Source organism: Anomaloglossus baeobatrachus, chromosome 8 (assembly GCF_048569485.1).
Source record: "Anomaloglossus baeobatrachus isolate aAnoBae1 chromosome 8, aAnoBae1.hap1, whole genome shotgun sequence".
NCBI classification, from domain to species: domain Eukaryota; kingdom Metazoa; phylum Chordata; class Amphibia; order Anura; family Aromobatidae; genus Anomaloglossus; species Anomaloglossus baeobatrachus.
The window spans coordinates 178,919,099-178,934,145 of NC_134360.1; the positions used below are offsets into that span (position 1 = coordinate 178,919,099).

Below are 15,047 nucleotides of genomic sequence, written 5' to 3' on the forward strand. Positions count from 1 at the left end.
GGAACCTCTCAGTCAATTTATGAGGTCCAAACTTCACCAGCATGAATCAAATACTTGATTCACGTTTTGAGCCAGGTACATTTTTCTGTGAAACCCCACGACTCCAAATCGTTAAAACTTTCATGCCAGAACTCTGGTGATTGATCAACACTGATGTGAAAAATGCCAGCCTTGATGTATCTGGGGCTGCATTTTATCAGAAAAATACCTTGTCCCATCCCTGGGGGGGGATTATACTGTAAGGTGTGTACTTGCTTTTACAACAAAGGAGAGTGATTAATTTCTGAAAGGAATGTGTGGTGGCGATTAGAGATGAGCGAACCTCTAGAGGCTCGAGTTCTGTTCGGTTCATCGAACGGAGGCCACGTTCGAGTTCGGTTCGGCGAACCGTTCGACGAACCTCTCGAACCCCATTGAAAACAATGGGAGGCAATCACAAACACCTAAAAACACCTGGAAAACACCCTCAAAGGTGTCCAAAAGGTGACAAACAACTCCCAAGACAACACAAACACATGGGAAAGTGACAAGGGCAAATACCTATGTGAAAACTAAACAGCTGGATGAGGAAAAAGAGGAGGAGACACAGATATAGGCATGGCATGTCCTTCTAAAATCATGTAAAACACAGCAAGGAGACTGCAATCAGAGTCTCCCTTTTTTCACAAAATTGGGCCACACAGACACCACTTCAGTGGCAGCGCTTGTGCCCCAGTTGCAAACTTGACAGATAGATTTGCATCAAGCACATTCAAAAATACGCCAGCCTTAACTGTCCCCAGGATGACACCAGGGTAGGTAGCAAAGTTTTTGCTGATCCATGATTTGTTCATCTTGGATCATTTTTAAAAGCACAGCAAAGGGACTCCAAGCGGAGTCTCCCTTTTTACCAAAAATTGGGCCCCACAGACACCACTTCAGTGGCATCACTTGTGCCCTAGTTGCAAACTGGATGTTTTGATTTGCATCAAGCACATTCCAAAATACGCCAGCCTTAACTGTCCCTGGGATGACACCGGGGTAGGTAGCAAAGTCTTTGCTGATCCATGATCCATCTTGGATCATTTTTAAAAACAACGCAAGGGGACTACAAGCAGAGTCTCCCTTTTTTCCAAAAATTGGGCCCCACAGACACCACTTCAGTGGCAGCACTTGTGCCCCAGTTGCAAGCTGGACAGGTTGATTTGCATCAAGCACATTCCAAAATACGCCAGCCTTAACTGTCCCCAGGATGACACCGGGGTAGGTTGCAAAGTCTTTGCTGAACCATGACTTGTTCATCTTGGCTCATTTTTAAAAACAACGCAAGGGGACTTTAAGCAGAGTCTCCCTTTTTTCCAAAAATTGGGCCACACAGACAGCACTTGTATCCCAGTTGCAAACTTGACAGGTACTTTAGCATCAAGCACATTCCAAATCCACAAGCCTTTACTCTCCCCAGGATGACACAGGGGTAGTAAATTCCTGGTGGATCCATGACTTGTTCATCTTAATGAACGTTAGTCTGTCCACATTGTCACTGGACAGAAGCGTGCGCTTATCTGTCAGTACACACCCAGCAGCACTGAAGACACGTTCAGAGACAACGCTGGCTACAGGACACGACAAGATCTCCAAGGCCTAAGTGGAGAGCTCTGGCCATTTTTCAAGATTTGAAGCCCAAAATGAGCAAGGCTCCAGTTGCAAAGTCATGGCATTGATGTTCATTTGGAGATACTCCTGTATCATCCTCTCCAGCCGTTGACTATGTGTCAGACTTGTTGTCTCTGGTGGCCTTGCAAAGGATGGTCTAAAAAAATTATTAAACGATTCAATAAAATTGCTGTTACCAGCACCAGAAACTGTGCTGCTCGTACGGTTAGACTGTTGATGATGAGACAGTCCCATGTTTGTCAAGTTACAACTGGAAGATTCACTCCGTGCACCACTGGTGTTTAGAGATGAGCGAACCGGTCACGGTTCGGCTCGAGTTCGGTTCGCCAAACGGAGGTCTCGTTCGAGTTCGGTTCGGCGAACCGGTTCGGCGAACCACTCGAACCGCATAGGAAACAATGGGAGGCAATGAAAAACACCTAGAAAACACCCTCAAAGGTGTCCAAAAGGTGACAAACAACTCACAACACAAACACATGGGAAAGTGACAAGGACATATACTCATGCGAAAACAAAAGAGCTGGACAAAGAAAAAGAGGAGGAGACACAGATATAGGCATGGCATGCCCTTCTAAAATCATGTAAAACACCGCAAGGTTACTCCAAGCGGAGTCTCCCTTTTTTCCAAAAATTGGGCCACACACACACCCACCCCTTCAGTGGCAGCACTTGTGCCCCAGCTGTACACTTCACAGGTAGATTTGCATCAAGCACATTCAAAAATACGCCATCCTTAACCGTCCCCAGGATGACACCGGGGTAGGTAGCAAAGTCTTTCCTGATCCCAGCTCTGTTCATCTTGGATCATTTTTAAAAACAATGTAAGCAAGGGTTACTCCAAGCGGAGTCTCCCTTTTTTCCAAAAATTGGGCCCCACACACACCCACCCCTTCAGTGGCAGCACTTGTGCCCCAGTTGTACGCTTCACAGGTAGATTTGCATCAAGCACATTCAAAATCCACAAGCATTTACTCTCCCCAGTATGACACAGGGGTAGTAAATTCCTTGTGGATCCATGATTTGTTCATTTTGATGAATGTTAGTCTGTCCATATTGTCACTGGACAGACGCGTGCGCTTCAGCACACACCCAGCAGCACTGAAGACACGTTCAGAGACAACGCTGGCAGCTGGACACGACAAAATCTCCAAGGCGTAAGTGGAGAGCTCTGGCCATTTTTCAAGATTTGAAGCCCAAAATGAGCAAGGCTCCATTTGCAAAGTCATGGCATCGATGTTCATTTGAAGATACTCCTGTATCATCCTGTCCAGCCGCTGACTATGTGTCAGACTTGTTGTCTCTGGTGGACTTGCAAAGGATGGTCTAACAAAATTATGAAAAGATTCAATAAAATTGCTGTTACCAGCACCAGATACGGTGCTACTGGTACGAGTAGACTGTTGAAGATGACGAGACCGTCCCATGTTTGTCAAGTTAGAACTGGGAGATTCACTCCCTGCACCACGGTTGTTTGGTGGAAAAGCTGAGCTAAGATCGAGTAACAGTTTCTGCTGATACTTCTGCATATGTGCGTTCCTTTCTATGGCTGGAATTATGTCACAAAATTTGGACTTGTACCGGGGATCTAATGGTGTGGCAAGCCAGTAGTCATCATCACTTCTAATTTTGACAATAAGAGGGTCGTGTTGGAGGTAGTGCAGCAAGAAGGCTCTCATGTGTCTTGCGCAGCCATGCGGACCAAGTCCACTCTGTGTTTGTGGCATAGAGGTGCTAACCGCTCTTTCTTCCTCTGACATCTCCCCCCAACCTCTTTCAACAGAAATTTGACCAAGGTCTCCCTCATCCGCTGAGTCTTCCATGTCCATGGACAGTTCGTCCTCCATTTCTTCATGTTCTCCTGCACCTTCCTCAACATTTCGCCTGCTACCATGCGCCCTTGTTGATCCCTGTCCCCCATGGTCCCATGCCTGCCGCGTTGGTGATGATGAACGTCTGGACCTTGGTGATGTTGTTGTCTCTTGCGCATATGAATCCTCCTGTAGTTCCTCCTCTCCCTGTTGTCCCACCCCCTGACTCCGAATAGTGTTTAGCGTGTGCTCCAGCATGTAAATGACTGGAATCGTCATGCTGATAATGGCATTGTCAGCGCTAAACATATTCGTCGCCATGTCGAAACTGTGCAGAAGGGTGCATAGGTCCTTGATCTGAGACCACTCCATCAGGGTGATCTGCCCCACCTCTGCATCTCGTTGGCCCAGGCTATACATCATGACGTATTGCACCAGGGCTCGACGGTGCTGCCACAGTCGCTGTAACATGTGGAGAGTCGAATTCCAGCGTGTCGGCACATCGCATTTCAGGCGATGAACCGGCAGGCCGAAAGACTTCTGGAGCGATGCAAGTCGCTCAGCAGCGGTGGTTGAACGGCGGAAGTGAGCAGACAGTTTTCGTGCCCTGTTCAGAAGGCCATCTAGGCCGGGATAGTGTGTTAAAAATTGCTGGACAACAAGGTTCAATACGTGAGCCATACAAGGCACGTGTGTCACCTTGCCCAGGCGAAGGGCCGCACCCAGGTTTGCAGCATTGTCGCACACAGCCTTACCAGGCTGCAGGTTGAGTGGAGACAACCATTTATTAAACTCAAAAAAACAAAAAAGATCCCAGTGATCAATTATACCAGTATATAGAATAAAAAGGAAGATCACTGGTAAGTAAAGGAGACCAAAAGCAAAATATATGGTGAAATACAAAGAATTTTTAATAATAAGTTGTGCATGACATAAGGACAGACAGTAGAGGCGAACAGAGTCTTAAAGTCGCCAGACATGGGTAATCTACCGTCCATTTTCTTTTCCTTTCCTTCTTCTGGCTATTTGGCCTTTTTGAAACCTGACCCACGTGTTTAGTAGCTGGTCTGTCATCTGCTGGTGATGTTTGTGCATTCTTTGTGTCTGGCGACTTTAAGACTCTGTTCGCCTCTACTGTCTGTCCTTATGTCACGCACACCTTATTATTAAAAATTCTTTGTATTTCACACCATATATTTTGCTTTTGGTCTCCTTTACTTACCAGCGATCTTCCTTTTTATTCTATATACTGGTATAATTGATCACTGGGATCTTTTTTGGTTTTGTGTTCTCAATGAGACCCTCCCTTTCAGGGAAGTTGTAGGTTTACAACATTTATTAAACTCAGTCTCCAGAGCTGCCCACAACTCAGCCGCTGTGTGACTCTTATTTCCAAGACATTTCAAGCTAAAGACCGCCTGATGCCGTTGTGCTCTGCTGCCAGCATAGTAATGAGGGGTGCGTGATTCCTTCTGCGCAGTTACAACGCTGGTGGCCTGACCAGGCAGGCTTGGGGCGGAGGTGGAGGACCCAGACGAGGTGGAGGAGGCAGAAGCAGTTGCGGAACTTGGACAGACAGAGGATTGACACACAAGTCATGGAGACGGCAAGACTTGTGCAGCAGACCCTTCACCATCTATCACCATAGTTACCCAGTGCCCAGTCAGCGACATGTAACGTCCCTGTCCATGCTTACTGGTCCAAGTATCGGTGGTGAAATGCACCCGTTCACACACAGAGTTTCTCAAGGAAGCGGTGATGTTGTGTGCGACATGCTGGTGTAGCACAGGCACACCTTTCTTAGAGAAGTAGTGGCGACTGGGCATCTGGTACTGGGGCACAGCGACAGACATAAGGTCTCTAAAATCCTGTGTGTCCACCAGGCGGAAAGGCAGCATTTCGGTAGCCAAGAGCTTACAGAGGGATAAAGTCAACCTCTTAGCTTTGTCATGGGTCGCAGGAAATGGCCTTTTATTTGTCCACATCTGAGGGACAGAGATCTGGCTGCTGTGTGTAGACGGTGGTGAGTAGGGTGTCCATGAAAAAATGCAGGTTTGTGAGGAAAGTGCAGGCGTAGACATGATGTTGCCTTCATCCAACGTTGATGCTATCGATGTCTGAGAGAGCTGTACACACGCACTTATTTCCCCTTCCAAACCAAATGACGACCTACCAAGCAAACTGCCTGTTGCGGTTACAGTGGTGGAAGTTGTGCGTGGAAAACCAGGTGTGACAGCTGTCCCCACAGTCCTAGAAGATGAAGAGCGCGCAGATGCACTTGAAGGGGCAGGCGGTGGATGGTTCGCTCCGCTAGACCGCATTGCAGCACAGTGAGCTTCCCACTGGGACATATGATATTTATTCATGTGACGATTCATGGAAGAAGTTGTCAAACTCCTGAGGTTTTGCCCTCTACTAACAGAATCACAACAAATTTTACATATCACATGATTTGTGCGATCTTTTTCTATGTCAAAAAAGGTCCAGGCTAGGCAAGGCTTAGAGGTCATGCTACCTGCTGAGCCCCCCGACTAGTGCTCAGAGGCAGAGTGGTGGCTGAGGATGCAGTTGTAGACGTGCTACCAGTACTACTCCTCTGTCCAGGAAGGCGCAAGGTAACTTCGTCGTCAGTAGCATCCTCCTCCACAGCCTCTGTTGACCTCCTTGAGTGCCTGACTGTAGGTTGACAGAAGGTGGGATCTAGAACTTCCTCATCAAGCGTTGTGTTTGCACTCCTCTCACCCTCAGACCAAGCCTCTTCCTGACATGAACCAATATTTAAGTTGTCTTCCCAATCTGGTATCTGCGTCTCATCGTCATCAGTATGTTCCTGATTGTCTATAACAACAGGTGTTACAGTTTGTGAATAAGGGTCAACATTATGCTCAGAAACTTGGTCCTCACGGCCTGAATCAGAGTCACAAAGGTTCTGGGCATCACTGCAGACTATTTCCTGGTCTGTACTCACTGTAGCTTGGGAGCAGACCTCTGATTCCCAGGCTATAGTGTGACTGAACAGCTCTGCAGACTCAGCCATCTCAGTTCCACCATACTGTGCAGGGCGGATGGAGATTTCAGAGCTGGGAGAAAGGAAGTGTGATTGGGATGACAACTCAGAGGACTGGTGTTTTTTGGATGCGGTAGTTGAGGTGGCGGAGAGGGCACTTGTTGGACAACTTGAGATCCATTCAAGCATTTTCTTTTTTTGGCCATCATCTACCTTTGTTCCAGTTGTTTGTGTCCGTAAAAAAGGGAGCACATCGGATTGTCCATGGTAAGTAGTACACATCTTACTTTTGCTGGAAGATGGTCTATCTTCAGCAGATGTTAATGGAGCTTTGCCACCTTCCCCACGGACAAACCCTTTTTTTCCTTTTCCAACACGCCTCTTCCCCTTTCCACCAGCATCTGTCATTTTACCACTTATTTTGATTGCGACAAGATTGTGCACTTAAAATTTGGTAGTAAAAATTGAGAGGTGGTGTAGATTGCAGCGGTGGTCTAGCTTTATTAACAGCAGAAAAAACAACAATAACTATCCCTGACAATGCAACTACGGCCCTTTAACTGGCAGCATAGTTTGCTAGTATAATGGTTTAGTAACAATGAGTTTGAGTGTGCAATGCAGAGGTGCTGCAAATAGATTTGCACTAGTGGGACACTAATGGAAGTCCAACAGCCACTTTTAGGATGCCACTAAGTTTACTCAGTGTTTTCTAGTATAATGGCTTAGTAACAATGAGTTTGAGTGTGCAATGCAGTGGTGCTGCAAATAGCTTTGCACCAGTGGGACAAAAATGGAAGTCCAACAGCCACTTTTAGGATGCCACTAAGTTTCTCAGTGTTTGCTAGTATAATGGCTTAGTAACAATGAGCTTGAGTGTGAAATGCAGTGGTGCTGCAAATAGGTTTGCACCAGTGGGACAATAATGGAAGTCCAACAGCCACTTTTAGGATGCCACTAAGTTTACTCAGTGTTTGCTAGTATAATGACTTAGTAACAATGAGTTTGAGTGTGCAATGCAGTGGTGCTACAAATAGATTTGCACCAGTGGGACACTAATGGAAGTCCAACAGCCACTTTTAGGATGCCACTAAGTTTACTCAGTGTTTGCTAGTATAATGGCTTAGTAACAATGAGTTTCAGTGTGCAATGCAGAGGTGCTGCAAATAGATTTGCACTAGTGGGACACTAATAGAAGTCCAACAGCCACTTTTAGGATGCCACTAAGTTTACTCAGTGTTTGCTAGTATAATGGCTTAGTAACAATGAGTTTGAGTGTGCAATGCAAAGGTGCTGCAAATAGATTTGCACTAGTGGGACACTAATGGAAGTCCAACAGCCACTTTTAGGAGGCCACTAAGTTTCTCAGTGTTTGCTAGTATAATGGCTTAGTAACAATGAGTTTGAGTGTGCAATGCAGTGGTGCTGCAAATAGCTTTGCACCAGTGGGACAATAATGGAAGTCCAACAGCCACTTTTAGGATGCCATTAAGTTTACTCAGTGTTTGCTAGTATAATGTCTTAGTAACAATAAGCTTGAGTGTGCAATGCAGTGGTGCTGCAAATAGATTTGCACTAGTGGGACACTAATGGAAGTCCAACAGCCATTTTTTGGATGCCACTAAGTTTCTCAGTGTTTGCTAGTATAATGGCTTAGTAACAATGAGCTTGAGTGTGTAAAGGGCAGGAGGGTACAGTGGCACGGTTGTGGGTCAGTGTACAGGAAAGGAAGCCTCACTTTCTATCCCTCTTAATGGGAAAATGCAGTGAGGAAGTCCCTGACCTTAGCTACACAGACGCTGTTATCAGTAGCTGTTAAAATCTGTTTCCACGGACCTGACTGTCACCTATGGCTCTGAGCCTTCTGTTATTAGCCCTTACAAGGGCTAATTGAAACTTCCATCCCTATTCTGTATAGCGCTGTGTGTAGAGCATACACAGCAGTATCGGAGACAGGAGCTGCACCTGCGGTTACTGACACCCAGACGCAGAAGAGATAATGGCATCCGGACAGGAAGATACCCGTTTTTATAATGCAGGGACATGTGACATGGACATCCTATCACACATGCCGTTGCTTCTCTGGCTAAAAGTCCATTTAGCTGTGTGTGTGTCTGGGATTGGCTGACATGCTGGCCCGCCCCACTACACGTGCGTGCTTAGGGAAGGAAGACAAGGAAACAAAAAAAAAAATGGCGATCGCCATTATCCCAGCAGCAGTGATCTGAATGCGCTGTTCCCGCACACTATATGCTGAAATTTCATAATAGTGTGAGTCACAGAGTGACTTACACTATTACAGCGGAAAGCCAGCTACTAATTAGCTTGGCTTTTTGCTGCTAGAACCGCTCTCGAACGTAACAAGAACTATCGAGCTTTAGCAAAAAGCTCGAGTTCTAGTTCGATCTAGAACAGCCCCCAAAATCACTCGAACCACGCTCAACTCTACTGGTGTTTGCTGGAAAAGCCGAGCTAAGATCGAGTAACAGCTTCTGTTGATACTCCTGCATACGTGCGTCCCTTTCTATGGCTGGAATTATTTCACAAAATTTGGAGTTGTACCTTGGATCTAATAGTGTGGCAACCCAGTAGTCATCATCACTTCTAATTTTGACAATCCGAGGGTCATGTTGTAGGTAGTGCAGCAAGAAGGCGCTCATGTATCTTGCGCATCTATGCGGACCAAGTCCTCGCTGTGTTTGTAGCATAGAGGTGCTAACTGTGCTTTCTTCCTCTGACATCACCCCCCAACCTCGTTCAACCGAAATTTGACCAAGGTCTCCCTCATCTGTTGAGTCTTCCATGTCCATCGAGAGTTCATCCTCCCTTTCATCCTGGTCTCCTGCACCTTCCTCAACATTTTGGCTGCTACCATGCGCCCTTGTTAATCCCTCTCCCCCCACCATCCCATGCCTGCCGCCTTGGTGATGATGAACGTCTGGACCTTGTAGATTTTGGTATCCCTTGCGCATATGATTCCTCCTGTACTTCCTCCCCTTCCTCTTATCTCACCCCCTGACTCCGAATAGTGTTTAGCATGTGCTCCAGCATGTAAATGACTGGAATTGTCATGCTGATAATGGTATTGTCAGTGCTAAACATATTCGTCGCCATCTCAAAACTGTGCAGAACTATGCATAGGTCCTTGATCTGAGACCACTCCATCAGCGTGATTTGCCCCACCTATGCATCTCGTTGGCCCAGGCTATACATCATAACATATTGCACAAGGGCTGCCACAGTCGCTGTAACATGTGGAGAGTCGAATTCCAGCGTGTCGCCACATCGCATTTCAGGCTATGAACCGGCAGGCCGAAAGACTTCTGGAGCTATGCAAGTCGGTCAGCTGTGGCGGTTGAATGGCGGAAGTGAGCAGAGAGTGACCGTGCCCTGTGCAGAAGCCCATCTAGGCCGGGATAGTGGGTTAAAAATTGCTGGACAACAAGGTTCAACACGTAAGCCATACAAGGCACTAGTGTCCCGTTGCCCCAGTAAAGGGCCGCACCCAGGTTTGCAGCATTGTCGCACACGGCCTTCCCTGGCTGCAGGTTGAGTGGAGACAACCATTTACGAAACTTGGACCGCAGAGCTGACCACAACTCATCCTCTGTGTGACTCTTATTTCCAAGACATTTCAAGCTAAAGACCGCCTGATGCCATTGAGCTCTGCTGCCAGCATAGTAAGGAGGTGTGCAGGATTCCTTGTGTGCAGTTGTAATGCAGGTTGCCTGACCAGTCAGGCTTGGGGCGGAGGAGGAGGACCCAGAAGAGGTTGAGGAGGCAGAAGCAGTGGAGTAACTTCGACATACAGAGGATTGACGCACAAGTCGTGGGGACGGCAAGACTTGTTCAGCAGACCCTTCTCCATCTATCACCATAGTTACCCAGTCGCCAGTCAGTGACATGTAACGCCCCTGTCCATGCTTACTGGTCCAAGTATTGGTGGTGAAATGCACCCGGTCACACACAGTTTCTCAAAGAAGCGGTGATGTTATGTGCGACATGCTGGTGTAGCGCAAGCACACCTTTCTTGGAGAAGTAGTGGCGACTGGGCATCTGGTACTGGGGCACTGCGATGGACATAAGGTCTCGAAAATCCTCTGTGTCCACAAGGCGGAAAGGCAGCATTTCCGTAGCCAAGAGCTTACAGAGGGATAAAGTCAACCTCTTAGCTTTGTCATGGCTCGTAGGAAATGGCCTTTTATTTGTCCACATCTGAGGGGCCAAGATCTGGCTGCTGTGTGGAGACGGTGGTGAGTAGGGTGTCCCTGCAAAACTGCTGGTCTGTGAGGAAAGTGCAGGCGGAGACATGATGTTGCCTTCATCCAAAGTTGGTGCTCTCGATGTCTGAGAGAGCTGTACACCAGCACTTGTTTCCCCTTCCAAACCAACTGACGACCTGCCAAGCAAACTGCCTGTTGTGGTTAAAGTGGTGGAAGGTCTGCGTAGAAGAACAGGTCTGACAGCTGTCCCCACAGTCATAGAAGATGAAGAGCGCGCACATGCACTGGGAGGGGCAGGCACTGGATGGCTTGCTCCGCTAGGCCACATTGCAGCACGGTCAGCTTCCCGCTGGGACATATGCTTGTTATTCATGTGACTATTCATGGAAGAAGTTGTCAAACTGGTGAGGTTTTGGCCTCTACTTATAGATTCCCGACAAATTTTACAGATCACATGATTTGGGAGCTCCTTTGCAAGGTCAAAAAAGGACCAGGCTAGGCAAGGCTTAGAGGACATGTGACCTGCAGAGCCACCCCGACTTGTGCTCAGAGGCAGAGTGGTGGCTGAGGATGCACTTGTAGACATGCTTCCAGTACTCCAACTCTGTCCAGGAAGGCGCAAGGTAACTTTGTCGTCAGTTGCATCCTCCTCCACCGCTTCTGGTGACCTCCTCGAGTGCCCGACTGAGGGTTGACAGTATGTGGGATCTAGAACTTCATCATCAAGCATTGTGTTTGCACTCTCCTCGCCCTCAGACCTAACCTCTTCCTGCCCTGACTGAATAGTTAAGTTGTCATCTCAATCTGGTATCTGCGTCTCATCGTCATCAGTATGTTCCTCATTGTCTCCACCAACAGGTGTTACAGTTTGGGAATGAGGGTCTAAATTATGCGTAGAAACTTTGTCATCAGGGCCTGAATCTGACTCACAAAGCTTCTGGGCATCATTGCAGACCATTTCCTGGTCTGTACTCACTGTAGCTTGGGAGCAGACCTCTGATTCTCAGCCTATAGTGTGACTGAACAGCTCTGCAGACTCAGCCATCTCTGTTACGCCATACTCTGCAGGGCGGGTGGAGACTTCAGAGCTGGGAGAAAACAATTGCGATTGGGATGACAACTCAGAGGAATGTTGTTTTTTGGATTTTGAAGTTGAGGTGGAGGAGAGGCCACTTGTTGGAGCACTTGAGATCCATTCAAGCATGTTTTTTTTTTTGTGCATCGTCTACCTTTGTTCCAGTTGTTTTGTTCCGTAAAAAAGGGAGCACATCGGATTGTCCACGGAAAGTAGTAGACATCTTACTTTTGCTGGAAGATGGCCTATCTTCAGCAGATGTTAATGTACCTTTCCCACCTTCCCCACGGACACAAACTTTTTTTTCTTTTTCCAAAACGCTTTTTCCCCTTTCCACCAGCATCTGTCCTTTTGCCACTCATTTTGTTAGCGACAAGATTGGACACTTAAAATGTCGTAGAAAAAATTAAGAGGTGGTGTAGATTGCAGAGGTGGTCTAGCTTTATTGACAGCTGAAGAACCAACACTGACTATCCCTGACAATGCAACTATGGCCCTAAAACTGGCAGCACTGTTTGCTATAAAATTAGCATAGCAAAATGGGCAGGAGGGTAGAAGGCAGAGGTGGTGGAACTTGCTTGGCACCAGTGGAACACTAAGTTACTATAGCAGACACTTTGTGGATGCCACTAAGTTTCAGCACTGTTTGTTATAAAAGTAGCGTAGGAAAATGGGCAGGAGGGTAGAAGGCAGAGGTGGTGGAACTTGCTTGGCACCAGTAGGACACTAAGTTTCTATAGCAGACACTTTGTGGCTGCCACTAAATTTCAGCACTGTTTGCTATAAAAATAGCGTAGCAAAATGGGCAGGAGGGTAGAAGGCAGAGGTGGTGGAACTTTCTTGGCACTAGTGGGACACTAAATTACTATAGCAGACACTTTGTGGATGCCACTAAGTTTCAGCACTGTTTTTGCTATAAAAATAGTGTAGCAAAATGGGCAGGAGGGTAGAAGGCAGAGGGGGTGGAACTTATTTGGCACCAGTGGGACACTAAGTTAGTATAGCAGATACTTTGTGGATGCCACTAAGTTTTAGCACTGTTTGCTATCAAAATAGCGTGGCAAAAGTGGGCAGGTGGGTACAGTACCCGGGTTCTGTGGGTCAGTGGACAGGAAAGGAACAGTAAGTTAGTATTCCAGAAACTTTTAGCATGGCAGCAAAAGTGTCAGCTCTTTGGGCAAATAAAATTGCGTGGCAAAAGTGAGCAGGTGGGTACAGTGCCCGGTTTCTGTGGGTCAGTGGACAGGAAAGAAACAGTAACTTAGTATTCCAGACACTTTTAGGATGGCAGAAAAAGTGTCAGCTCTTTGGGCAAAGAAATTTGCATGGAAAAAGTGGGCAGGTGGGTACAGTGCCCGGGTTCTGTGGGTCAGTGGACAGGAAATGAACAGTAACTTAGTATTCCAGACACTTTTAGGATGGCAGAAAAAGTGTCAGCTCTTTGGGCAAATAAAATTGCGTGGCAAATGTGGGCAGGTGGGTACAGTGCCCGGGTTCTGTGGGTACCAGGACAGGAAAGGAAAACTAAGTTACTATTCTAGACACTTTTAGGATGGCACCAAAAGTGTCAGCTCTTTGGACAAATAAAATTGCATGGCAAAAGTGGGCAGGTGGGTACAGTGACCGGGTTCTGTGGGTACTAGGACAGGAAAGGAAGCCTCACTTTCTATCCCTCCTAATGATGAAATGCAGCAAGGAATTCCCTGCGCTGAGGTACACAGACGCCGTTATCTGAAGCTGTATACAGAGTTTCCGCGGACCTGCCTGTCAGCTATGGCTCTGATCGCCTGGAAATCAGCCCTGAAATGGGCTGAAAAAAACTGCAGCCCCTAATCTGTACAGCGCTGTGTGTATAGCGTACACAGCAGGAGCGGCAGCAGGAGCAGAGTGAGCGGTGACTGTCACCCACACGCAGAAAGCAGATAATGGCGGCGTGAGGGAAAATGGCCGTATTTATAAGGCAAGGACATGTGACATTCACAGCCTATGACACATGCCCTTGCTTGTCTGGCAAAAGTACTATTAGCTGTGTGTGTGTCTGTGATTGGCTGACATCCTGGACCACTCCACTGCACGCGCACTGAGGAAAAAAAAAAAAATGGCGATCGGCATTATCTTAGCACTTAGCTGCAGCACAGATCTAAACCCTGTCCCCCCCGCACACTATACTATGAAATTTGATAATAGTGTGAATCACAGTGACTCACACTATTACAGTGAAAAGCCAGCTAGTAACTAGCTAGGCTTTTTGCTGATCGAACCGTTATCGAACGTAACTCGAGCTATCGAACTTTTAGCAAAAAGTTCGAGTTCGATCTCGAGCACCCCCCAAAATCACTCGAACATGAAATTGGCGAACCTCGAACCTCGAACATCGCTGATCTCTAGTGGCGATATGTAATGTAATGGTATACAAAGCATTAATTATTCATTTTTCTTTTTCTTTACACAAAAAGGTTTGCAACGGCTGAGAATAACTTTCGTCGTACAGATTACATCACTTACATGGATGATCTGGCCTCAGATATTGGAGTGAAGCTAAACATATGGAACTTGATACTAACAGACCCAGTTTTGGCGTGGAAGGTTGTTTTTGGACCCTGTAATTCTTACCAATTTCGTCTGACTGGTCCAGCAAAATGGGCTGGAGCCCGAGAAGCAATTCTTACCCAATGGGATCGAATTGAAAAGCCCCTACAGACAAGGGTGGTAAAGCAGAATCCTAAATGTCATTGGCTCTCTTTAATGCCTTGGATATTTTGCCTTGGCATCTTACTGTTAGCATTTACACTTCATTATTAGGCCATTAGGGTATGTCATCACTAGAATATAGTCATCAATCTGCTTCCCACCATAATTTCTTGAGAAAAAAAGCTTTCTGAACATTTTAAATTGTACCACATACATGTAGTTTTAATATACTATATTCACAATTGTGTTTGTTCTGTTCAGCCAGGATTATATTGAATTATCAGGTTTTTCTGTGAGGTGATACATGTGGGGTTCCCAATTCCTACATGGTTATCTTGCTGTACTTATGGACTAGATGTATATAAATAAATGATATTTTCTGGATTATCTCCTTTTCATCCTTTGTTGCATTATGTTTGCCTATTGTTGCATTATTTTCTATTACATTTATATTTTCATTTTCTTTAAGGAACTTGTGTGCATTGTTGTGTATATTGGAGGGTTATTCACATATTATTACTTTGCCTCCACATTTGGATATCTGGGTCAGATGCAAAGAGCGTTACACTGTTGTGTATTTTTAGTACTGTATT

The 15,047-nt window shown here is 46.4% G+C and overlaps 1 protein-coding gene across 4 annotated transcripts in view; it reads left to right on the forward strand.

Moving 5' to 3' along the window:
• The window catches only part of LOC142249368 (dimethylaniline monooxygenase [N-oxide-forming] 2-like), a 261,688-nt gene extending 246,850 nt beyond the window's left edge, over window positions 1–14,838 (forward strand). For all 4 annotated transcript variants that reach the window (XM_075321000.1, XM_075321001.1, XM_075320998.1 and 1 more), the window contains one exon: window positions 14,220–14,838. In XM_075321000.1, the coding sequence (XP_075177115.1) occupies window positions 14,220–14,565 (346 nt within the window). In that variant the 3' untranslated portion in view covers window positions 14,566–14,838. The remainder of the gene's footprint in view (window positions 1–14,219) is intronic.
• Window positions 14,839–15,047: the final 209 nt, after the last annotated feature.